This window comes from Tupaia chinensis, unplaced genomic scaffold (assembly GCF_000334495.1).
Source record: "Tupaia chinensis unplaced genomic scaffold, TupChi_1.0 Scaffold138584_1, whole genome shotgun sequence".
Lineage (NCBI taxonomy): Eukaryota > Metazoa > Chordata > Mammalia > Scandentia > Tupaiidae > Tupaia > Tupaia belangeri.
Window position 1 is genome coordinate 659,583 of NW_006198478.1, and position 24,864 is coordinate 684,446.

Genomic DNA, 24,864 nt, shown 5'->3' on the forward strand with positions numbered 1-24,864 from the left:
CCCCTTTTTTTTTTTTTTAAAGAATTATTTTATTTAACTTCATTTTAACTTGACCGTAGAGTGAGAGAGAAAGCAAGCCGCCAGGTCTGTGACTTTAATTCTGTCAGCCATGTGGAGTCAAGTACCCTTAACACCACCTGCTGGCTCCAAGCCTCCTAAGATCTTTAATAAAGATTTTTAAGTGTAAAGATACAGTTCTGCTCGGGCAGCAAGTGTGTGTGTGTTAAGGTGGCTGGTTGTGTGTTTTCAGTCCTGGTGGCTGGGAAGAAATACTGTGCCTGTGTGTTTGTAACCAAAAATCCCAAAAGAAGAGTTGGAGAAGGGACTGTGGTCTGACTACTTCGTGCTTTCTCTTTACCCCAACCCCAAGTTTCACTCAGGAGTTTACAAGTACAAGCACCTTCAAGTGTATTTTTTAAAATAAGGCCAACACGTGGCATTGTGGTTAAGGCCATAGACTCCCACATACATAACTTACCATGGTTCCAGTCCTGGACCTGGCAGCTTGAAAATACTGCTGCGTTTATGTGCAAGTGCATGCAAGCCCAGAGTCCCAAAAGGAATATGGAGAAGTAGGGCTTGCAGCCTGGACAGCCCACTCGGGATGATTTTTCTGTCTCAATATCGTGAGAGTATGTGCCCTATGGCAAAAACCTTATAAAAAAGGAAAAAAAACTGGAATAAGTTTTCACACCGTGTTAAAAGTTATTCATGTAAGCTTTCACTTAGACATCCTTACATGTTTTGTTAATCGATTTTTTTTTTTTAATATACAAGGTTTTTACCATAAGGCACGTATGCTTGCCAGAGGCAGAAAGTGAGAAATCAGCCTTCCAGAGTTGTGGCCATATAGCAATATTTTCTACTTTCTCCTGTTGGGATTTAGGGCATGTAGGCACATGCTCCTAGTGTGATCTACCTGCTGGCCCCTCATTCATCATTTTTGTGTGTTGCATGTGTCTTAGCTATTTGAGTTCACAGTCAAGAATCCACTTTACTGAAGTTAAGTTTGAAATGCAGATAGTTAGATTTACTTTTTTTCCTATGGGCACATGTGCTCTCTGGAAAGAGAAAACACTCCCTGGGGGTGGGTATGACCGCGCTCCAGTCCCTTCTCTTTTATCTTCTTGGGATTTTTGGGAATGCACCCATAGGCGTAAAAATGTTTTTCAAGCCATGTTGACAGCCATGTGAGGCCAGGATGCTACCTGCAGACCCCTAAATGAAGGTTCTTCCCTGTATAAAACATTCTTTTACATATTTCTACTTTTGTATGGTATTTGTAGATTCAGGAACCTCTTTTCAAAGTGCTATGGTACATAGAGGATGTTTACTTAAAAGAATTTTAATATACAAGATAAAAAGTTGTTATATTTAAGAACATGATGAATTCAAAATTAGAGATTTTAGTTTTTTTTTTTTTTTTTTTTTTTTTTGCCACAAGGCACAAGGAATTGCCTGACTGAGAGAAGAGGGGAATGAGAAAGCCTCCCCTTCTCCCCATGGGGGATAATCACACCACAGTCTCTTATCCATTTTTTGGATTCTGTGCATGTGCACACAGATATCCAGCATTGTAAAAAAAAAAATGCTATGTTGAATGGTTTTTTAAATTATTATTTTAATGTTTTAAGAGATACAGACGGGGGTGAGAGAGAAAGAAAGCAGGCCTGTAGGTCCAGGATTGAACCACAGCCAGCTGTGTGGAGTCCAGTGCCCTTAGCTACCATACCATCTGCTGACCTCCAGCATGTTTTTCAAGCTGCTGGGGAGATCCAGCCCCATTAATGCACATGCCACAGGCTAGCCCCATTTAGTTCATTTTGTACGTCTGATGTGGCACTCACAGAAACAGAATGATGGCATGGTTAGCTTATGAATGTTTTATATATAAGGACAGAGCCTGTATCTGTTAAAATTTCAAATGAATGATGTGACCCCCAATTGTTTTGGTTTTCTTAAGATGACCATTTTCAACTTTCTGTGTGTCTGTCAATGATCTCTGTCTCTTCGGCATGCACACACGTTCTATAGCAAAATAAATATCTCTGGAAAAAAAAACTTTCCTTGACTGTAGGCTATATGGACATTGTAATCATTAAGTTCTAGAGTAAAGTAAGTACTACATTAGCGTTTAAGTTGAATAAAGTCAAACTGCAGTGATGTGTAATAAAAAATGAGGAAAAAATGTTAGAAACTTAACTGGTCAGTAAGTCACATCCACATGGTCTACAGCTGTTAGAATCTGGGCTCAAGTGGCATGCTGTGTCTACTCAAAATCCTGACTGGATGTACAAATGGAAGAAAGAGGTTGTGAAATGTCTTACACCTTATTGTGTAATCTAGAAAACATGTTTTTAATTGAGATTTTTGCCTTAGGGTGTGTATGCTTGCCTAAGAGAGACAGATGATGGAGGAAAGTGAGAAATCAGCCCCACCCCGCGGGAGGATAGCTGTGCTGCAATTCCTTCTCTGTTCTCCCAGGAACATGTACAGTCATGAACACACATGTACCAGGCCACTGCGTCTGGGACTTGAAACTGTGGTCGGCCACTTGGAGGTTCAGTGACATAACAGCTACGCCCTCTGCTGGCACAGTATTTTAGATAACTTGTATATTGTGTATAAACTTTAACATCTTGAGCATTTCTCAACGTCTTTATGATACTATTTAATAAGAGTTGTTTGTATTGCATCAATTGATAGGCTGAAATTCATGAAATTCATTTGTCACTTCATTTTCAGGCACTTCTGTTTTAATTTTTTAATCAATATGTATGTCTATGTCCTTGTTTTATTCAGATGATTTGTTTTTGCTCTTACAGTAGGTGAATGATGGTACTTGTTTTATTGATAATTTGTATTTAGATTCTAGAGACACTGATTTTTTTTTTTTGAGGTTTTTCACCATAGGGTGTGTGCACTCGCCAGATATAGACAGAGAGACAGAAAGTCAGAAATCACCCCCCAGGGGGGAGGGCCACCCCGCAATCCCTTCTCCTCCGTTCTCCTCTCGGGATCTTGGGCACGCACGCACACGCGCTTGAGTTTTAACCCACCAGGTCCGGGACGCGAACCGCGGTTGACTACGTGGGAGTCCAGCGACATAGCCGTTAGCTAACTGCTGGTCCCTAGAGACAACTGAATTTTTTAAAAGTGTGTGCGTGTGCGCGCGTGTGTGTATATACACACACACACACACATATATATACACACACACACAGGCACACATCGTTTGTTAATCATCTACCCCATTTTTTGGTTCCTGTGTTCCAATAATAGTAAATGATGTAGTAGTACCAGCAGGTGCAACAGCATTGCTTTCTGTGTGCCAGGCACCTTGTTCAGTATTTTCTGTACTTAGTTTTGCTTATGCCTCATGCCTAGCCTGTGAGAATATAAATGAGTATCATTTTGTAGAACAAGTGTCAGGTTTTCAAAAAGATTGGCTTTCCAGAGGGACGGGCACACCACAGCTAGTTAAAATAGGCATGAGTGTGCTTTTAGCAATTAGAATGTATTTATCTTTTCCTATAATATTAAGGACATAAATTATAAACAAACATTACTGCAGACCTGTTTTTTGGTTGTTGTATGCTTTTTATTGCCAGAGCACATGTATGTTCCCAGCGTAGTAGGAAAAAGCATCACACCCCTCCCAGCATGGTTATGTGACAGTCCCCTCTCCATTTCTCCATCTTGTAGGAATTTGGGTCACATGCAGCCATGCCCGGCATGTGTGTGTTTTATTTTTTTTCACAAGCCACCAGTGCAGGATTTGAATTGTGGTTGGCCATATTGGACCTGCCTCCCTTAACTACTAAGGCCTAGAGACAGCCTAGTATGCTTTTATCCCTCCCTTTTCTTTTTATAGTGTATTTCAGTGTTAGTATGTTTCATATTTTATGTGGTGTTTAGGACATTCAACATCCATCAGGTTTAGATAGTCACTCTTTTTAAAGTTTGGTCATGGCTACTGAATTTGTGAGAATGGGTATTTTTTTTTCTAGCTGTCCCATTTAATGTTTTTGGAGGTGGGTTTTGATTCATAATTTTACTAATTCATTTTCAACATAGAACTAGAGTAGTGATTCTTTTTTTCTGCATATAGAAAATATGCAGAAAAATTAAGTTGAGGTATATATTCAAAATTGAAATGTATCATGGAAAAGCTTTTATATAGGAAAAAATTGTGTTCATATTTATTAAACTTCTGTAAATGACGTAGACTCCTGAGGGTAAGTCCAAATCCATGAATGATAATATAATGGGGAAGGGGTTGGTAATACAATACTAAACATAGCAAAATCAAAGAGGAATTTTCTTCAGACTTCTGAGATCAAACAAATCAGTCACTGAAGAATAATTAATAAAGGTTATAAGTAATTCATAAATGCAAGTTGAGAAATTTTATTCACTTGGTTTAAAAAATCCCAAGAAAAGATGTCAAAATTCAGAAAGTTAGCATTGTATTAATACATGAGCATTACTGGCTGTATTAGCAACCATTGCATTTGTTGACAGTGAAAATCATTACCAGAAATAAAATAATCAGGATAATATGCAGTACATGTAGCGCTTTATGGAGGAACTTCAAAACATAAGTAGAAAAGTATAGATAAATGGTTTTATTGTAGGGCAGAACGTTGCAGTTTATCCTGTCTTTATTCACAGTATATGTTTTACATGAGCTTTTTAAAGATTCAGTGTACTCTTTTTATCGGTTTTATATTTGAAAATCCTTGGTTCTCATACACACTGACTATAGATTTTTATAAGTGGTAACAGGTACAAAGGTCACCAGAGTGTAGAGCTTATTGGGTGAACCTTCACTGTGATTACATTTTTCAGACAATCACACTCAGATATGATGGGGACGTTTCTTATTCCTTTGGCCCAGACAGCTTGGTTGAGCTGGATACCAATCAACACACAAATCTTGATTCCCCAACTCATTCATGGGAGATTTCCGGATTTCTTTGAGTGTCCAAGGGACACCTTTTTTGAGGCCCATACCATGGATGTGCTAGTGAATGTTGATAGTGTATTCCTGGGTCACCACCTCGTTGATGGCAGAACAGGCCTCTTTCTTGCCACCCTTTGCGGGAGCCATTCCGCCTGGGAAGCCATCCAGTATACTCTTAAGAGCAACCAAATTTGAGTTATTGGGTTCAGAGGGATGTTAGTGGATGAGAACCATTAGACCAGCAGATGGCCTAACGGTTTCATCACTGGACTCACAGGTTGTCAAATGCAGTTTTGAGTCCTGGACCTGGCATGCACATGTGTGTGCATACCCAAAGTCCCAGGAGGTGAATGGAGGACAAAGGGTTTGCCATGTGGAAATCCCCCCTGGGGGTTAAAAAAAAAGATGGTTAAAGGCAGCATTTTCTTAGTTTCATAGAAGGCAGGGATGAGCAACAATTTGAATAAAATGTTTTGTTGAAGATTGGAAAACAATTGGATTATTGATGAATGGATATTAAAGAACAGAAATTTGGAGTTAGGAGCCTGTTAAAAATTTAGTGTTTAGTTATTCAGTTTCTAAGTTCTCTGGTTGTCATGATCATTGGTGAATGAGGAAAAAAATACTCTTAAGAGAATTTTAACATTATGTGAAGATTTTGGTTGGTTTTTATTTGCTCTCTGTTACAATCTGGCTAAAGGGAAAAGGAGGGTACGTGAGAAAGCACTCCAATAGAGAGGGATGGCTGCACCACAATCCCTTCTCCATTCTCAGGATTTTGAGCATGTATGTTCACTTCTGCATGTTTTCAAGCCATCAGGTCTAGGACTGATAGCAGAATTGAACTTTTATGAATCAGCTGTCTCACCCACTACACCACCAGCTGGCCCAACACCTTCATTTATAATTTGTTATTTTAACCTGACTCATTTAAACTTTGATGGAAACACTCTTTGTTATTAAAGTACTTAGTAAAATAAGCTTAAAAACACATGCAGAGGGACCAGCTGATAGTGTAATTATTACATCGCTGACTCCCACATAGTCTCTAGAGAGTCCAGGACACCGTAATTTAAAACTCAAGCCTGGTGCATGTGCATGTGTGCTCAAGACCTTGAGAAAATGGAGGAGGAGGGATTGTGGCGTGATGATTTCTTGCTTTATGTATCCCTGTCTATCACGTACGCATGTCATATAGCAAAAATCTCTCAAAACAAAAAATGAAACACATGAAGATAATGTATTTGCTACCATCCTTCTTTATCTCTCCCTCCTTTCTGGATCTTGGGCACACAGACACATGTATTTCCAAATACCGCCAGATCTGTAGCTTAACCCTTCCCAGCCTTGGATTCAGCTGCCTTAACCATCATACCACTGACTGACTATCAATCTTTTGATACTTTAGCTCAGACTTCTGTCTCATTTACTTACAGGCGTACATATGACAGGTCTTCAGAACATCCGTGGATAATGGGTAATAATAAAACCACATGGGTTTCACTATCAGTTTTTATTAGAGAGTGCTTGTACTTATTTGAGAGTGAAAAAAAGAGGAAGAGGGTAAGTTAGAACTTATCCCCCAGGAGGTATGGCCATACTGTAATCTCTTGTCCTCCATTCTCTCAGGATTCTATGCGAGTGTACACACCTACATGCCTGGTGTGTTTATTAAGCTGTTGTACCATGCAGTCAGCCAAATTGGATAAAGCCACCTTAACCTCTGTAATAACCACCTTGCCCCAGATTTAATTTTCTTCTGTACCAAAATAAACAGTCTAATTCCATTTTTCATAAACCCTTCTGATTATGTCCTTATGTATATTTTGCTAATATCAGATCGTTAACCATTTATTAGTTATGAGCCACTTCTGTATTGTATAGATTTTCAACTTTGAACTTTTTTTTTTTTTAAAGAATTCTTTTATTTGCTTTATTTCTTTCTAATTAGACCAGAGAGGAACAGAGAGCGAGAGGCAGAGGGAGGGAAAATGAGAAAGCAAGCCGTCAGGTCCAGGACTTGAACTGTGGTCAAACATGTAGTGAGTCAAGCACCCTTCACCACCACACCACCTGCGTTACTCTTTGCCAATTACAAAACAAACATGAGATCTGAAATTTGAACATCCTCAGTTCATTCATTGATACCAGGTATATGGACCTGCCTTCCCATTCCTTAATCTTTAATTTTCAAATTAAAGACAACTTATGTTCTGTTGTCCACTCACCAAGCACTTTTTAGCCAGTGCTTCTCAGTCCATGGACAGCTGTATCAATCCATTGTTGCATTGGTAGAATCTTTTCCAGTTTATTTAAAAAGTATCTTTAGGGGGCCGATAGGTGGTTTAGTGGTTAAGAGGCTAAATTCCCACATGGACGACCACAAATTGAGTCCCGGACCTAGCAACCTGAAAATCACATTGGATCCATGTGTATGTCCAAACTCCCAGAAGAGTGGGAGAGAGGGGTTGCTAGGTGCCCATCCAACATGGGGGTTGATTATTCACGTTCTCTCTCTGTCTCCGGTGAGTGCGTGCACTCTGGCTAAAATCTTTTTTTTTTAATTCTTTTTTGTGTGTGTGTGTGTGAGATTTTTTGCTATAGGTCGCGTGCTCTTGCCAGCCAGACAGACAGACATAGAGACAGAAAGTGAGAAATCACCCCCATGGGAGATGGTCATGCCATAATCCCTTCTCCTCCATTCTCCTCTCAGAATCTTGGGCAAGCACGCACACGTGCCCGTAAAATCTTTTTTTAAAAAAGTGGAAATTTTAGTCTTAATTTTGATGGTATTTCCTGATGGCACTTTTTCATATTTATGATCCAGTTTGAATTTTTCTTTCATCTGTTGTCACTCATAGTTCTTTATTTTTGGTTTTTAAACAATTAATTCACCATTATTTGCTATAGGGCACACATGCTGTCCAGACAGCAAGATATATGGGACTCTAAATATAGTCAGCTATGTGGGAGTCTAGCACCTTAACCACTGTGCTACCTGCTGGCCTGTCATTGTATTTTCATTGTGTGGAAGTGTCTTAACAAATACTAGCATTGGGACCAGTAAATGGTATAATGGTTATGTCACTGTACTCCCATGTCACCGACTCTGGTTCTAGTCCCAGACCTGGTAATTGAAAATTCACGCTGGGTGCGTGTGTGTGCGTGCCCTTAAAATCCAGAGAAGAGAATGGAGGCTAAGGGATTGTGGCATGGCCATCTCCTATGGGGGGGTGATACATCACTTTCTATTTCAGTGGCAAGTGCTGTGTCATACCAAAAATCTCAAACCAGTATATATTTCCTGTGCTATGTCTTTATCTTCAGATCATGTCTGTGTTGTACATACGCTTTAGAAATACTGCAAATTAAAATATTCTTCTTTTTGGAGGCATATAGGCAATAATTTTTTGTTGAGTTCTGTGAGGAAGCCAGAGAGATAGTTGAAAGCAATAAAAATCCGTAAGATGGAGGATGTTATTAAAAGTGGCCAGCATAATATCAAAGTAGTATGAGAAAGTGTACCAAAAGCAACAAAGGGACCTTAAGGGGCAAAAGAGGAGCTGAAGTGTGACCAGATGATGATCCTCTATGTAAGCAGGTAAATGTATATCGAAAATGGTATTGACAACACTGTTAACAAATTGTGAAAGGCAGAATGAAAACGTCAGAATCAAGGTTTAGTCATCCTTTTTAAAAATTGTCAACATATTGTTCCCATCTAGTACTGTATTGTCTTTACAGTTGTGCATAGAAATGTGAGACATTTTTTGTGTGTAGCATTTTATGTATACAGAGTTAATTTTTTTAATTTTTTTATTTTTGGAGAGGTTTTCGCTATAGGGTGCGTGCGTTAGCCAGACAGAAAGAGAAAGACAGAGAGACAGAAAGCGAGAAATCACCCCCCAGGGGGGATGGCCACACTGCAACCCCTTCTCCTCCGTTCTCCTCTCGGGATCTTGGGCACGCACATGCTCCTGGCGTGAGTTAATCCAGCGACACAGCCATTACACTAACTGCTGGTCCCCAGAGTTAAATTTAATCTGAGTTTAGTTGGCTTACATTTTTAAAGGTAGTGATAAAGCAAATTATAAGGTAGACTTGAAATTTACTAAACTTAGGGTGTTACTGCACTTGTTCTGTAAATTTTTTGGCATCTGATAATGTCCTACCTGTTGTCTTGTATTGCTTCTTCCCACTTCTGTATCAGTGGGTATAAGTAATTACAAATATGATTTAACCAGTGTGAATAGATGACCAAGTAAAGGACTAGTCCCTTGGCAAGCTCACACAACCTATAGCAAAAACTTCTCTTTTAAAAAAAAAGAAAAAAGAAAAAAAAAAAGCTTGTTACTCAGTATGTGTAGAATAAAGTAAAGGTTCACCCCGTTTCTTTTGCTACTGGCTTATATTCAAAAACTAACCTGTTCTCAGGACCAGCAGTTAGCATAATGGCTATGTCACTGAACTCTCATGTAGTCGACTGTGGTTTGCGTCCTGGACCCAGTGACTTAAAACTCCTGCCAGGTGAGTGTGTGTGCGTTCCCAAGATCCCGAGAGGAGAATAGAGGAGAAGGTATTGCAGCGTGGCCGTTCCCCCTGGGGGGGGGGGTTGATGTCTCGCTTTCTGTCTGTCTGTCTGTCTGTGGAGCACACACGCCCTGTATAGCAAAAACCTCTCCAAAAAAAATAATAACCTGGGACCAGCAGTTAGCGCAATGGCTGTATCGCTGGACTCCCATGTAGTCGACCGTGGTTTGAGTGTTGGACCCTGCGTCTTAAACTCATGCCTGGCGCGTGTATGTGTGTGCCCTAGATCCCGAGAGGATTGTGGCGTGGCCATCCCCGCTGGGGGTGATTTCTCGTTTTCTATCTCTCTCTCTCTCTGACAAGTGTACGCGCCCCACAAAGAACCCCCCACCAAAAAAAAAATAACCTGTTCTTTTATAGGCTTGTTTGGTGTTTTTATTGAGAGATTTTTGCTATATGACTAAGTGCTCACCAGAAGAAGAAATCCAGACATTATTCCATGGCCGGGGTGTGTGTGGGGGGTGTTTGTGATGGCCACCTGCCAATCCCTTTATTCTCCTGGGAATTTGGGCAGGTACATACATCCCACTGTTGTGACTTGACCTCTAACTCTGGGATTCCAGCGACTAACCATTAGGCCACCTGCTTGTCCCTCAGCTTGATTGCTTTTGATTTTTTTTTAAAGTGTGTCCAGGCAGTCCTTTCCTACCACTTAATCTTTATTTTTTTTTAAAAAAAGGAAAGAAGTAGGAAAAAATGACCTTTTCTGTTTACCCATAATAGTATTACTCTAGGGATTTATTGCATTATTCTGATTTTTATATTCTTAACTGTTTCTTTAATTGCCAGAGGATGCTTTTGCTTGAGAGAAACAGAAAGGGAAGGGATAAAATCCCTTCCTTGGGGGTGTGGGCATGTCACAGTCTCTTTTCATCTTCCACCTTTTATAATCTCTTCCATTTTATATCCAATTGGCATTTGCAGCATGCATACAATCGTACCCAGTGTTTTTAAAGTTAATGGGATGGAGATTTGAACTGTGGTCACCTCTGTGGGATCTAGTTCCCTTAACTGTTTTGCCATCAGGCCAACCCAATTTCTGTTAACTAAAAAAAAAAAAACTTAATGAGTTGTTAGAGCATAAAAGCCATGTATTCATAGAATAGAAAGGATTTTGCAGGGAAGATTCATACGTTGGGCTAATCTAATGTTCTGACAGGAAACTTCGCAGAAGTAGATAATACCATATTTATGGGAAGAAAATCTGGTTGAAGGATTTTATACTTAATGTACTGTACAACAAGAGTGCTAACAAAATACTAAGGCTTTATAAAGGCAAACTGTTATTAATAAGAACCAGTGTAGAAGTAATTTTTCTCAGGAATTTTTTCTGATGTATTAAAAGCTAGATGTAGACAATAGAATTTTAAGCATGAATAATACAGTGCCTATAGTCTTGTCAGAATTCATGTCCATTGGATTAAGCTTTTGGCCACAGATACTATTCCCAGGAAATGGGCCAGAAGAATTTGTGGAACTGTACTTAGAAAATGAAATTATGGCAAATCCAAACTGGGGACCTACAGGTCATATGCCCAGAATTCAACAGCTAAATTTGTTACTCTTTTTCTCTCTGCAAATGTATGCACTCTGTAGCAAACTAAAGTTTTTTTGTTTTGTTTTTGTTTGTTTGTTTGTTTTCTGAGAAAGCAAGTAAACACTCCCATTAGGGTGTTGATGCCATGATGCAGCCCCAGATTCAGCCAACCCTGAATCATGAATATGCATGTTGTAGGAATAATTGGGGGAAGTCTCCAAACACAAATGTGGAAACTTTTATTTTGGGGTTCTTGGATTTAGGTCTTTAAACACTGAGGTTACTTTCTTTGCCTCCCCCAGTTGGTGTTCCTATACAGGTTGACTATTTGGCCTTACCAGCTTTGAATTCGGTGGTGATTACCTTTACAAAGTTTTGTGTTGATTGCTGTCTTAAATTTGCCTCACTGCTATTTCGGTGAGGTTTCAGGGAAGCTACTTTTTTTCCCCAGGAGTCCCAGCGTTATTTCCAGTAGATTGATTGTTTTACATTTAGGGTACTGATCATCTTTGTTCCCTTCCAGGGGTTTCACTGATAAGGTATTTTAATAAGCAGACATAGAGTGAAGTGCTTTGAGATAATTTGGTTATTTTTTAAAACTATGAAATCTATAAAATAGACAGTGGTAATACCATTGTAATAAGCTCTCGTACTTGTGTATTTAACAGTCAAAAATGTTCAATGGAAAATGAATTTTGTAGTGACAGTTTTAATTTTTTTCAGATATATTTTTAGGAGTGTGGTTAATAGGTTGGCATTGCATCCACCTGACGCTACAGTAGCCCAAATCTTATTTTTAGTATAGGGCACATGCAGTTTCCAGTGACAGAGAGGGAAAGTAACAATCACCCCCCTGGGGAGGTGGACATGGTTCAACCCCTCTCCAGTTTCCTCAGATTTTTGAGCACACATGCACACTGACCTTGCATGATTTTTAAGCTGTTGGGTCCGGTACTTGGCCTACACAGTCGACCATGTAGGATCCTGTGTCTTAACCTCCAAGCTACCTAGTTACCCCAGTGGAAATGAATTTTATGAGTGTTACTCTTTAAATTCTGTTCTAGTTTTAGGGAGGATGAAATGTGAAGGCATAATAGACTTACAGAAAAGCTAAAAAAAAAAATTGAAACTATTATCTCTAATAAAGGATCTGAGTTGGTAATATCATGTGTCTCCATATAATTCTATTAGGATTGAGCCTTTATGACATAAAGAATAATTTGTTTAAATTGTCTGAGGAAAGTTATTCTGTTTCTTCGTCACTATGTTACTCTTTGGTCCATATGGTTTTTATTATTATTATTTTAATCATCATCACCATCCAATATTATTTAATGTTCCAGGTATATTGTAGATTGTTTCATACGTAAGTTTGTAGTCATAAAAAGATGGCATCAGTACCTACAGCATATTATAAATACATGGAAGTATGTGGAAATATTTCTGTAGTTCGTGACTATTTTTGCCTTTAGATAAGAAAGTTAATTATACTTGAATAATAAAGTTACATTATTCATATTCATCTCACCAACAAATGGTGTAGGCAGAATGTGGTGTTTGAATAATTTTGGATGGAATGTATGGGGCTTATTTTAATAAGCGGCTAGTAAGAATTACTGATGGCAGGGAATGGCGATCACTAATGGAAGATAAAAGCAGCTGAAAGTAGTTCGTAGGAGCTTAGGGTGTTCTGATTTACTTAACACTTAAAATACAGAAGGGTCACTCGGAATTAATGTTTAGAAGAAATGTGTTCCCAAAAGGGAGGAGGATATATTTCCCTCCTCTTGAGAAATGATCTGATTCTGTTGGAATAAAATGGAGGGGACAACACTGAATTTCTTTTAAGGGTATATTTAGGTCTCTAGTTGGTAAAAAGCATATACTTTCAACTTTAAGTTGACTAGTAGTCTAGGTAAGTTACAGTAGATCACAGTTAGAAAAGTTTTATTAACAAATACTGTCTTTGATGTTTACCAGGATGTTTTTTTCTTTCCTTACAGCTTTTTGGCTTTGTGAGGAATCTTACCATCAGTCGCAATGGCCAGCAATGTTACCAACAAGACAGATCCTCGCTCCATGAATTCCCGTGTATTCATTGGGAATCTCAACACTCTTGTGGTCAAGAAGTCTGATGTGGAAGCAATCTTCTCGAAGTATGGCAAAATTGTGGGTTGCTCTGTTCATAAGGGCTTTGCCTTCGTTCAGTATGTTAATGAGAGGAATGCCCGGGCTGCTGTGGCAGGAGAGGATGGCAGGATGATTGCCGGCCAGGTTTTAGGTAAGATGGAATTGGTCGAATTTTTTCATTAATGTAATTTATGCCTGGGTTTTCCTGTACACTTTTCTTTTTTCTCTTTGTAAATCTAATAGTCTGAGTGTTGTAACTGTGACAACAGTGTAATAAAATGCGTTAGGCTTAATGTGCTAAGTGAAGGATATTATGGTATCTTTGGTGGTAGAAGTTAGACAACTCTTTGATTTGGCGTTCTGATATAAGATAGGGTAGTGAAGATTGATGTATCATACTGCAGAGATGTTACCTAAATGACCATAGCCTAATGCTTACAGTAGACTTGGGGGAAAGAATATATTGTAGACATTATATAGGATTTGAAGTCATACTGCTTGATCCTGTATTAGAGTTTCTTAATGTGCATTTGGCTGGGAAGCATAGCTTGGCCAAATCTTAATTTGTTGCTTGTTAAAATAGAGATAATAGGGGACCAACAGGTGGCACAGTGTTTAAAGTGCTGGACAATCCCACGTGGTCGACCTCCGTATGAGTCCTGGAACTGGTGGCTTGCTTTCTCACTTTCTGTCTCTTTTTGTCTGGTCAAATTGAAAAAAAGAAAGAAAAAAAAAGAATAAATGAATGAGAAATAACCTTCAAAATAAATAGTTTTTAAAGATGGAGATACAATAGCACTTCAGAGTACCTATCTATAGGCTTACCTGGAGTGATAGTATTTTGAGGGTAGTCAAGAGAATGTAGATGAATTGAGAGGATTGATTCAGAAGAAAAGCTTCTAGTACAACCCCTTCTAGTCTATAGAAAAGGTACAACGATTAGTTGCAAAAACATTCACAGGAGATTTTTATATTTGTCTTTCTACTCCCAAACAACGGGAAAGCTTGGAATATACAAAACTTTCTCATGTAAAATGATCATAAAAAATGAATTAAAGCAAGTTTTATGAGAGTCTTAGAATGAATACATTATGTGATTCATTATGATGTTTATTATTTTCTTTTCTTTTTTTTTGCCTGACATAAAAGTAGAAGAATTTGTGATATCTCATCTGGAGGCAGTTAACTTGGTAATGGCGCTACACTCCACGATCAATCAGGGTTTGAGTCCTGGACCTAGTGACTTGGCTTTCTCACTTCTCTCTCTCTCCCCGGTTAAGTTAAAATTGATAATTAAGTATTAACAGCAGAAGGAAATTTTAATAAAAAATTTTTAAAAATTGAACTTACCACACTTCATAATTTACAGAAACTTTTATTTTAAGAGAGATTTTTGTTATATGGCTTGTGCTCAAGACAGCAAGAAATTACCTCTAGGGGCTATGGCCATCCTGCAGTCCCTTCACCTCTCGGGGTGGACAACCTACAATCTCTTCTTTATTCTCTTGGATTTTGGGCATGTACATCCTTGCACCCGGCCTGGGGCTTGAGCCATGGTCAAGTGCATGGGAGTCCAGTAACATAACCTTGTTTTTACCAATTAACTCATTTTTCTTATCTCTCTTTTGCTTTCTGGCGGTACATGATATCCAAGGTCACCTGATGACTTTTCCTGAGTTGAACTTGATGTTTTATACTTTTTTCTATATAAAAAATAAAATTTTGCCAGGGTGAATATGTGCTCATTAAAGAGAGGAAAGTGAGAAAGAGCATGAAAAGGCACCCTTCATGGGGTGTAGTCACACCTTAAACCCTTTTCCATTTCTCTTTGGACTTTGCTGTCCCTGGCATGTTCCTGTAAACCTCATGGTCCCAGACTTAGAAGAATTGGGCTAAAGACTGTGTGCAGTAAAATTTAGATTACTGCATTTTATTTTATATTTGCAGGTTTTGTTTTTTTGTTTTAGAATTTATGCCCTTTATATATTGACTCAGAAGTTTGGTAGTGTAGAGTTGCTTCTGGGATTCCTTGATAATATGTAATTAACATGATAGTTAATGATTCTATTGTTTCATTTTGTCTTTTGCATTTTTATATCCTTAAGATTTTTCTAATTTTTCAAGAGGAATTATTTAATTTTGTTTTCTATTTTTAAAAATTTGTTTTTGGACACATGCACTCAATCGTGAGAGAGTGAGAGAAAGCCACCAAGTCCAGAACTGTCTTTTTTTGAAAAGTTTACTTAGTTCCAAAGTCAAAATTATTAGACAGACATTAGATGACAGTAGAAATCAGGAATATGTTTATTGAACTGATAAATCTGAAGGTTTGCATAATGATGCTTGACCGACATATTTTTTTGTTTGTTTGTTTTCAGTAGGTTATTTGATACTGAGCTTCAGAAAGTTACTGAGTTATCAGTTTTCCTGGAAAACAAGGTCCCAAGTAGGAGCTGAGGGTGAAGGGGATACCAAAGACAAACGTAGTTTGATCTGATGACTACTTTGGTACAGAATAAAGTATAAAAAATTGTAAACTAAACACCTGAGCTTTAAGAGATTTTTGTTACAGAGTGTGTGCAATCACCAGAGAGACGGACAAAAAATAATCATCCGCCCAAGGGGAATGGCCACATGCCACAGTCACTTTTCCATCCTCCTTTCGGGGGCTTGGGCAGACTCATGCATGCGCTGTATGAGTTTTAAGTGCCAGATCTGGGACTCGATCTGTGGTTGCTCACATGGGAGTCCAGCAATTTATTCATTACACGCTCTACTAATCCCAGTAAGATACCTTTTTAGGCAGTTAAGGATTTACATGAGTGTGTTCTTCTAAAAGTATTTATGGTTTGACATTTCTACCTACACTGTTGTCATTAAAACTTTTGTTCTATTTTTTTGCAGATATTAATCTGGCTGCAGAGCCAAAAGTGAACCGAGGAAAAGCAGGTGTGAAACGATCTGCAGCGGAGATGTACGGGTCAGTACCAGAACACCCTTCTCCGTCCCCTCTACTCAGGTCCGGAACTTTATTATTTATAACTGCATTGTGTCCATCAGTGGGCATCTTCTCTATCTGTTTTCTGGTTGGGGGGAGGGGGTTAAATGTTATGTGTTATATTTGTGTACAAATAATACTTTGTTAATTTTGAGTAAACGTGATTCCTATTCACATTTTTAAGATAATAAATAGAAATCCCTGAGATTTTGCTGTTATAAAGAGATGTTTTATATTAATAATTTAGAATTGCTTATTTAAGAAGCTGGGGAATAAGAAAGGGAATAAGGGCAGAATAGTAATGTTTAATTTACTGTTGTATATTTAGTTTTATTTGAGTTGGTAGATTGTTTTGTGAAAATTTAGAGAACTTTCACCTGAATTACAAATTACCCACTGCTTGTCTAGTGGTCTAAGGTGATTGGTTTTTAGTGATATGTTTTAAAGGTTGGGGATTATACTATGCTAATCTTTTTTATCTATTTATTGTGATTGGTTTGGCATGTTTTTTTCCCCCATCTGCTTTTGTGAATTAACATCAACAGTTCTGAATTAATCCTTTTTGGTATTTTTTTTTTCCAGCTCCTCCTTTGATTTGGACTATGACTTTCAACGCGATTATTATGACAGGTACGTTGAAGGTATTTTGTATATTCTGACAAAAAGCTAGTAAGAACCATTTATAAATGTTGTAGGAACAAATTTGTTTTTTGAAGTAGCGAGTGCTAAACACGTGTTCATCAAAAAGAAAACAATAATACTTTGTTCCAAATTTTCTTGTAGACTAGATATGGTCACATTTCTGTTGATTTGACATAATCAGGTCATTCGTTATAGGGATATGTCAGTTATAAAGTAAGGATTACTGGCTTAATGGTAAAATGAAAATTAGTGGACTTTTTCACTTTTTTTTTTCCCATTATTCTTTGATATACTTGCCTAAACTTAGCCTGCCTTTTTATTTATTTATTTTTTTAAAGAATTCTTTTATTTTATTTATTTGTTACTAGTTTTTTTAACATGACCAAAATAAAGAGGGAAAGTAAGAAAACAAGCTCCTAATTCTGGGACTCAGACCCACAGTTAGTTTAGTGGACTTTTTCCCTTTTTTTTTTCCCATTATTCTTTGATATACTTGCCTAAACTTAGCCTGCCTTTTTATTTATTTATTTTTTTAAAGAATTCTTTTATTTTATTTATTTGTTACTAGTTTTTTTAACATGACCAAAATAAAGAGGGAAAGTAAGAAAACAAGCTCCTAATTCTGGGACTCAGACCCACAGTTAGCCATGTGAGAGCCCAGTATTCCAGTCACAACACCTGAGGTAACCTTAGCTTAGCTTTTTAGGGAACCACTGCAACACTATTTAAACTTAATCCCATAATCAATAATGCTATATCTCTGGACAGTAGCAGTGTAACTGCATATTGAGCAGTACCTAACTTGGCCTACTATGGCTCAAATCCCTATCATGGCTGCTTGAAAAGCATTTATGTGAGATAGAGAAATGAAGTAAAAGGATTGTGGCATGACTAATACCCCATTTTGTAGTGCTTGCTTATTCAGTCTATCTCTGGTGAGCTCATAACACCCTGTTGAAAATCTTTGAGCAAACCAGCTAATAAAATAGAGTTGAATTAATAATACAAGTTGCTTGAATAGTTAAATTTTGTATAACAGATTAGACTGATGTAAAGGGATTGGCTTTCAATAACTGAGTTAGGCTGATTGCTGTTCAAGTCACAGTTCTGGCGGCTTGCTTTCCCACTCCCTCCCTCTCTCTCTCTGGTCAAATTGAAATAAATGAATAAAATAATTCTTTAAGAAAAAATTTTAAAAAATAATTGAGTTAGGTAGCTAGGAGGTAGAATTGTACTTAAGGTGCTGGACTCTACCATGTAGCCGACCATGTTGCAAGTCCTGGACGGGGTGCCTTGAAACTCACACAAGTGTTAGCGTAGTCATTGCCTGTAGTCCAGGCTAAATTCGTTTTCTGACAGCAGGTGTATGTACTCTATAGCAAAAATCTCAACAACAAAACAAAAATAATAGAATCAGAACAGGAACCAACAGTTTGCGTAACGGATATGCCACTGGACTCCCATGTAGTCAACCGCGGTTCACGTCCTGGACCCGGTGACTTAAAACTTACGCCGGGTGCGTGCGTCTGCGTGCGTGCTCAAGATCCGGGAGGAGAACGGAGGAGAAGGGATTGCGGTGTTGGCATCCCCCCTGGGGATTGATTTCTTGCTTTCTGTGTCTTGTCTGTCGAGCGCACGTGCCCTATAGCAAAGAAAAAAAGAAAGACAAAAATAATAGAGTCAGAACAAATGTAGGATTTAGTTTTTAGGGAATCAAATTATAAGTTAATGTTAAGTAACCCTGTTGGGGATGGGGGTATGTTTCATGGAAATTGTTTGTGTAGTCCTTGTGCTTGTGAGCATGTAAAGAGCTTTCACGTTTTCAATATCCTTTTCTCAACCTGGCCTCTTCTATACCTTTAGTCTAGATGTAATGTCACTGGGACGATTAGGTGACATGGTGGATAAGGTGCTGGAAACCCCATAACTGACCAGGGTTGGCTTCCTTGCTTTCTCATATTCTGGCGCACACTCACTCTCAATCTCCATCCCTCCTAACCCCCTCCTCCTCTGCTGAGACCTCATTCACTCATTCTTATAGCAAGTATTAAGTTATAATAACAAATTTAAATTAATTTTATTTTTTCACAATTAGCACAATAACATTTTGGAAACAGTCTTAATACAAGAAATCTTTAGGTTTATTTGATTTGCTATTTTGGAAACTATGTAGCATAGGGGCCAGCATTTGGCGTGTTGGTAAAGGACTCTCGATTCCCATATGGTCAACTGCTATCAAGTTCCAGACCCAGCAGCTTGGTTTCTCAATTTGTTTGTCTTTCCCTCCCTCCCTCTCTTTTCCCCTTCTCTGCTCAAATTAGAAGAAATAAAGTAAAATAAAATTATTTTTAAAATTATGCAGTATAGGCCTAGAACATTTAAATTATGCAGTTTTTCTTCCTTGTGAGGCATACTTAACACCTGTTTAGTCATGGCTAATATTCTGGTCATTAATGTATGTAACAAATCCGGTGAATCAGTTGTTCTTGAGAGGTTTTTACTACTATAGGGGCATATAGGACACTTGTGTTTGCCAGAAGGCGAGAAATCACCCCCCACCCGGGATGGCCATGCCGCAATCCCTCCTCCTCTCGGGATCTTGTGCACACACGCACATGCTCCCAGCGTGAGTTTAAGCCTCCAGGTCTGGGACTCGAACCACTGTCAACTACGTGTGAGTCCAGCGACATAGCCATTACGCTAACCGCTGGTCGCAAACTGCTGGTCCTTGGACTTTTTTTAAGAGGCAAAGTTATGTTTCTTTAGTAATTTGTTGATAAAGTGCTTGGTGTTTTCAGAAAGGGCAGGAATAGCATTGTTTGCACTCTTCTATTAACCTCAACTGATTTTTCTGGTAACTTGTATAGCAACTGGGAGTTGTTGGTCAAGATCTGACTGAACTAGAGTTCGACATAAATTGTGGGAAAATGCGTGTTGTTGCATCAAGAGAGAACCACGTGTTGGGTCTTAGATACCTTAAGTTTATCTAAGTTTGGGGATTCTGTGTATGTCTTTATATAATAGATGTGGATAAAACAGAGTTCTTTCATTAAGACAAAAAGCGGTAAATACAGTCAATTTATTTGTGGTTTGGGAAATAAAATAGTCACTTTTTTTTTAAAGAGAGATTTTTTGGTATAGGGCTCATGTTCTTACCAGAGACAGAAACTGAAAGTAAGAGATCATCCCCCAGAGGGTATGGCTATTCTTTAATCCCTTTTCCTCCATTCCTCGGTATTTTGGACATGCATGCACATGTGCTCAGCGTGAGTGTTAAGCTGCCCAGTCTGGAACTCAAATCCAGTGAGCTCTGAAAGAGCAGTGTAATCATTTCACTATCTGCTTCTTCTTAAAACAGTCTCTTAGTGTGTGCTGTAGTTACCTCGAATGTTTATGAGGTTTAAATCAGTGATGTTCTTGAATATCCTGTGATCATAACCTGAAAAAATGAGATTTACACATAAATGTTACAAGTCATAAATTGGGTATTTTTTAAGAAGAAAGGCTGGCAGGTAGCTTGGTAGTTAAAGTTCAGTTCTTCACATGGACGACTGAATTGAGTTCTGGACCTGATGTTCTTGCCTTATTCTATCTCTTCTGTCAAAGTTAAATGAATGAATGAATCAAATGAGTAATTTTTTTAAATTAAACCACATTTGGTGTTTAAGACCATTTCTTGATATCAAGCTTTCTGGAATAGTAAATTCTGTTTTTAATAAAAATGTCTATTTTTACTTAATAATTTCTCTCATGAGGTATATCCCTATTTTTATTTTAAATTTTCTTTATTGAGAGAGATAAAAGCTTTCTCTCTTTTTTTTAAAGAGATTTTTACTATAAGGCCAGTGCCCTCACCAGAGAGACAGAAAGCAAGAAATTATCCCCCTAAGGGTATGGCCATGCTGCAATTTCCTCTCGATTCTTTTTTTTGTGTGTGTGTGATTTTAGGTACACAAGCACATTTACTTGCCATGTATTTTAAGCTGCTGGATTCAGAACTTCAACCCAAAGGTAGCCATTACATAGCAGAACAACTGAGAGAGCTGAATCCTTATTACTCAGTGGGACTCAAAGCCATTTTATATTTATTGTATAATCTTAGTTCTCATCCCCAAAATTAGAATTACAATGTTTGTTGTTAGGGTTACTGTAACTACTCAAAGAAAACCTAAGATAGGCATTTCGAAAGACCCACGAACTCTTATGGGAATTTTCTATCAATCATGGATTCCCTATCAGTTTAAAGCATGATAGTTCATTTTTATTAAATAATCAAAACATGTATAGATTCACTTCATGCCCAAGATACTAATTTTTTGTTGTTGTTATAGGGGGGCATGCTATAAGGGGAGAGAGATTAAGAGCCCCCTGTAGGGTGGAGGTTGCAGGAGGCACTTCCTGTCTCTAGTGTTGCGCAGCCTGTAGGTGGCAACAGAGGGTGGAAAGGACTAAGACACCTCACTACCCTGAGTAAACCCACTGAGCCTAGTATGGCTGTTGGCTGCTAAGATCAAGCGGGCCTGAAATCTCCGCCTTTTGCAACCAATCCCTGTACCCTGGCTGGCCACACTTGCAGCTCAACCAGCTGGCCAGGAAGCCCTGTCCCTGCTTTCTTTTTTCTTTTTTTGAGTGATTTTAGTATAGGTATCGAGCATTCCCCAGAGAAGGGAAGGAATTAGAAAACACTGCCTTCAGGCAGATGGCTACAGTGCAATTCCTTTTCTCCTCAGGTTTTTGAGACTCATGTACATAGGCCCCCAACATGATTTTTTAGCCACTAGATGTGGGGCTTGACTCGCTTTCAGCCAGGTGAGAGTACAGTTCCTTAAACATTATGGCAAATTATTGTCACTGGACTCGGATGTAGTCGACCATAGTTCGAGTCCCAGACCTGGTGGCTTAATCTCATGCTGGGTGTGTGTGCGTGTCACCAAGATCTCAAGAGAGAATGGAGGATAAGGGATTGCGGCGTGGCCATCCCCCCTAGGGGATGATTTCTCGCTTTCTGTCTCTCTCTCTCTCTCTGGCGTGTGAACGTGCCTGATACAAAAACATCTTCCCAACCAAATTTATTTTTAATTAATATCATGTGCTATCATTTTTTTCCAATTTGACCAGAGTGAGAGAAAGTAAAAAATCAAGCCTCCAGTTTTGTGACCCAAACAGTGGTTGTCTATGTGGGAGCCCAGTGCCTTAAGCACCACACCACCTGCCAGGCCCTCCATATTGTGTTTAAAGCATTTTCATTTAGCCTGTGCTGTCATGCCAGAGGCAGAATAAAATTTGTTAACATAGTGTTGGAGATAACACGTATTTGAAGGTGTAGTTTTTGAGGAGTCCTATCAAAAAGGCGAGAAAACTGGAAAGTACTGAAAAATTGATCTAGAATTTTTTTTTTTTGAGAGATTCTCACTATAGGACACGTGCGCTTGCCAGACAGACAGAGACATAGAGACAGAAAGTGAGAAATCACCCCCCAGAGGGGATGGTCACGCCGCAATCCCTTCTCCATTCTCTTCTCTGGATCTTGGGCACGCATGCACACGCGCCCGGCTTGAGTTTTAAGCCACCGGGTCCAGAACGCGAACCACAGTCGACTATGTGGGAGTCCAGCGACAGCCATCACATTTACTGCTGGTTCCCTAGAATTTGAAATGACTGTAAATGAAAGTTATGTTTGCCATAGCCATCTGACTGTACTTTTTGATTTGATGTGTGTTTTCTGTTTATGACACAAAATTTAGTGTTTTTTGTTTTTTTTTTAATTGTTTTAATTTTGTTGTTTTCAGTTTGACCAAAGAGAGGGAGAAAGGAAGCAAACAGGCCAAGGACTTGAACCATGGTTGACCATGTGGGTGTCCAGCATCTTTAACCACCACGTCACCTGCTGGCCCCAACTTAATGGTTTAATAGCCATCACAAGTCATCACATCTATACTCATGTTTATAGAATAAAATCTATAATTATAATCCTGTTCTCCTTTCCTTTAGAAGTTGGATCACCTGCTAGTCTGTTCTAGAATTTATGTAATAGTGTAGAACTTTGTAAGTATAAAGCATCTTTAATTTTGAAAATCTAATACCTGAAATGCTTCAAAATTCAGAAGTTTTTGAGCTGATGAGACCTATGTAAGGATATGACTAACTACATGGTTCAAGTCCCAAACATGATAGCTTAAGAAATTACAGGGGGAGACTGGAGGTCAAGGGATTAGGGAGTTGTCATTCATTTGTAGTATGATTTGTCGTGTTTCCCCATCCACACCTCTCCCCTACCCCCAGCGAGCACATTCACCCAATAGTAAAAAGCGTTCAAGTGGAGCCAGGATGGTGTATTCAGTAGAGTGCTATTCAGTGACTTTGGAGCCATTTGGGGCGATACCCATTTGTATCCTGGGTTACTCTGAGCAGTGATACTGCTGAACACATTTGTGGGCGGGTTCAGACTCAGCCCTATCAAGGTTATCCTTATTTCTTTTTTTTTTTTTCTTTTTTTTGGGAGAGGTTTTTTTTGCTATAGGGTGTGTGCGCTTGCCAGACAGAGACACAGAGACAGAAAGCGAGAAATCACCCCCAGGGGGGATGGTCACGCCGCAGTCCCTTCTCCATTCTCCTCTTGGGATCTTGGGCACACACGCACACGCGCCCGGCATGAGTTCTAAGCCACTGGGTCCGGGACGTGAACCACAGTCGACTACGTGGGAATCCAGCGACATAGCCATTATGCTAACTGCTGGTTCCCAAGGTTATCCTTATTTCATTCCTTTCCCACTTTTTCTTAGGTAATAAATATATGATTATGACATTTTGCCTTCAGGCCATATGTGTAATACATGTATGAAACATAATTACATGCTTAGATACAGGTCCCATCCCCAAGGTATCACATTTCTTAAGTATGCACATATTTCAGGGCCATATGTATAATACATGTATGAAACATAATAATTACATGCTTAGATACAGGTCCCATCCCCAAGGTATCACATTTCTTAAGTATGCACATATTTCAGGCTCTGGAATAATTTGAAGTCAGAAACCCTTTTAGTATCAGGCATTTTGGATAAGGGCTACACTGAAAGATTTAGTATGACAAGTTACAGAGTTGTGTCCTATAGGCACTTCTTTGAAACAGCCACATCCATGGCTTGAAAAGTCAAACTAGAGGAAAAGTTGTGTTAAGTAACTTACATTGTAAATACAGGAAAGAGGCGGTTTCTAAAGTACATTGGTGTTTATGTGAATGACAGTAGTAACGAATTTGTGGTCATAGGTTGAGAATATATCATACAGTCATAAACTGAAATGTTGTATGTATGGGAGACATGCCATTAAAGGTTATATTTAAGGAAAAGGAATTTTTAGCACTGGAGTTGTCTGACTTGTGGGAAACAAGCAGTTTTGCTGTTTTTTCAAAATTTCTTGGGAGGCATGCCTGGTAGATTATGGAGAAAAGTAGTTGGGCGAAACCGCTGAAATAAGTTTTGAACCCGCTTTTGCTCTAAGCACAAAAATTTTTAAGCTTTGGATTAACAAGTCAATATATATATATATTGTGTGCGTGTGTGTGCTTTTTTTTTTCTCCTCCATTAAAGAAGATCCCCTGGAGGGACCAGCAGTTGGCCTAATGGCTATGTCTCTGGACTCCCATGTAGTCTACGGTGGTTTGAGTCTAGGACCCAGTCTAGGAGCTGTTGGCTTAAACTCAGGCCTGGCATGTGTGCATGCCTACCGAAGATCCTAAGAGGAGAATGGAGGAGAAGGGTTTGAGGCGTGGCCATCACCCCTGGGGGGAGTGATTTCTCCCTTTCTGGAGAGTGCACATGCCCTAAATCAAAAACTTCTCAAAAAAAGAAAAAAAATATGCCCTGTGTCATTGCAATTAGAGAGCTAATGTCTTGGGAATGGAGAGTGGGGTGGTGTTAATGACATTGGTCTCCCACATGGCTGACTGTGTTTCAAGTCCTGTACCCTGATCACTTGCTTTCTCACTTTCTCTTT

The 24,864-nt window shown here is 38.8% G+C and overlaps 1 protein-coding gene across 7 annotated transcripts in view; it reads left to right on the top strand.

The window, feature by feature from the left end:
• Nucleotides 1-24,864, top strand: part of HNRNPC (heterogeneous nuclear ribonucleoprotein C) — a 62,742-nt gene that overhangs the window by 16,001 nt on the left and 21,877 nt on the right. For 5 of the 7 annotated variants that reach the window (XM_014592793.2, XM_014592792.2, XM_027765517.1 and 2 more), the window contains 3 exons: nucleotides 13,097-13,374; nucleotides 16,128-16,242; nucleotides 16,804-16,851. In XM_014592793.2, the coding sequence (XP_014448279.1) occupies nucleotides 13,134-13,374; nucleotides 16,128-16,242; nucleotides 16,804-16,851 (404 nt within the window). In that variant the 5' untranslated portion in view covers nucleotides 13,097-13,133. The remainder of the gene's footprint in view (nucleotides 1-13,096; nucleotides 13,375-16,127; nucleotides 16,243-16,803; nucleotides 16,852-24,864) is intronic. The other 2 variants (XM_006161423.2, XM_027765518.1) reach the window with 1 other exon arrangement.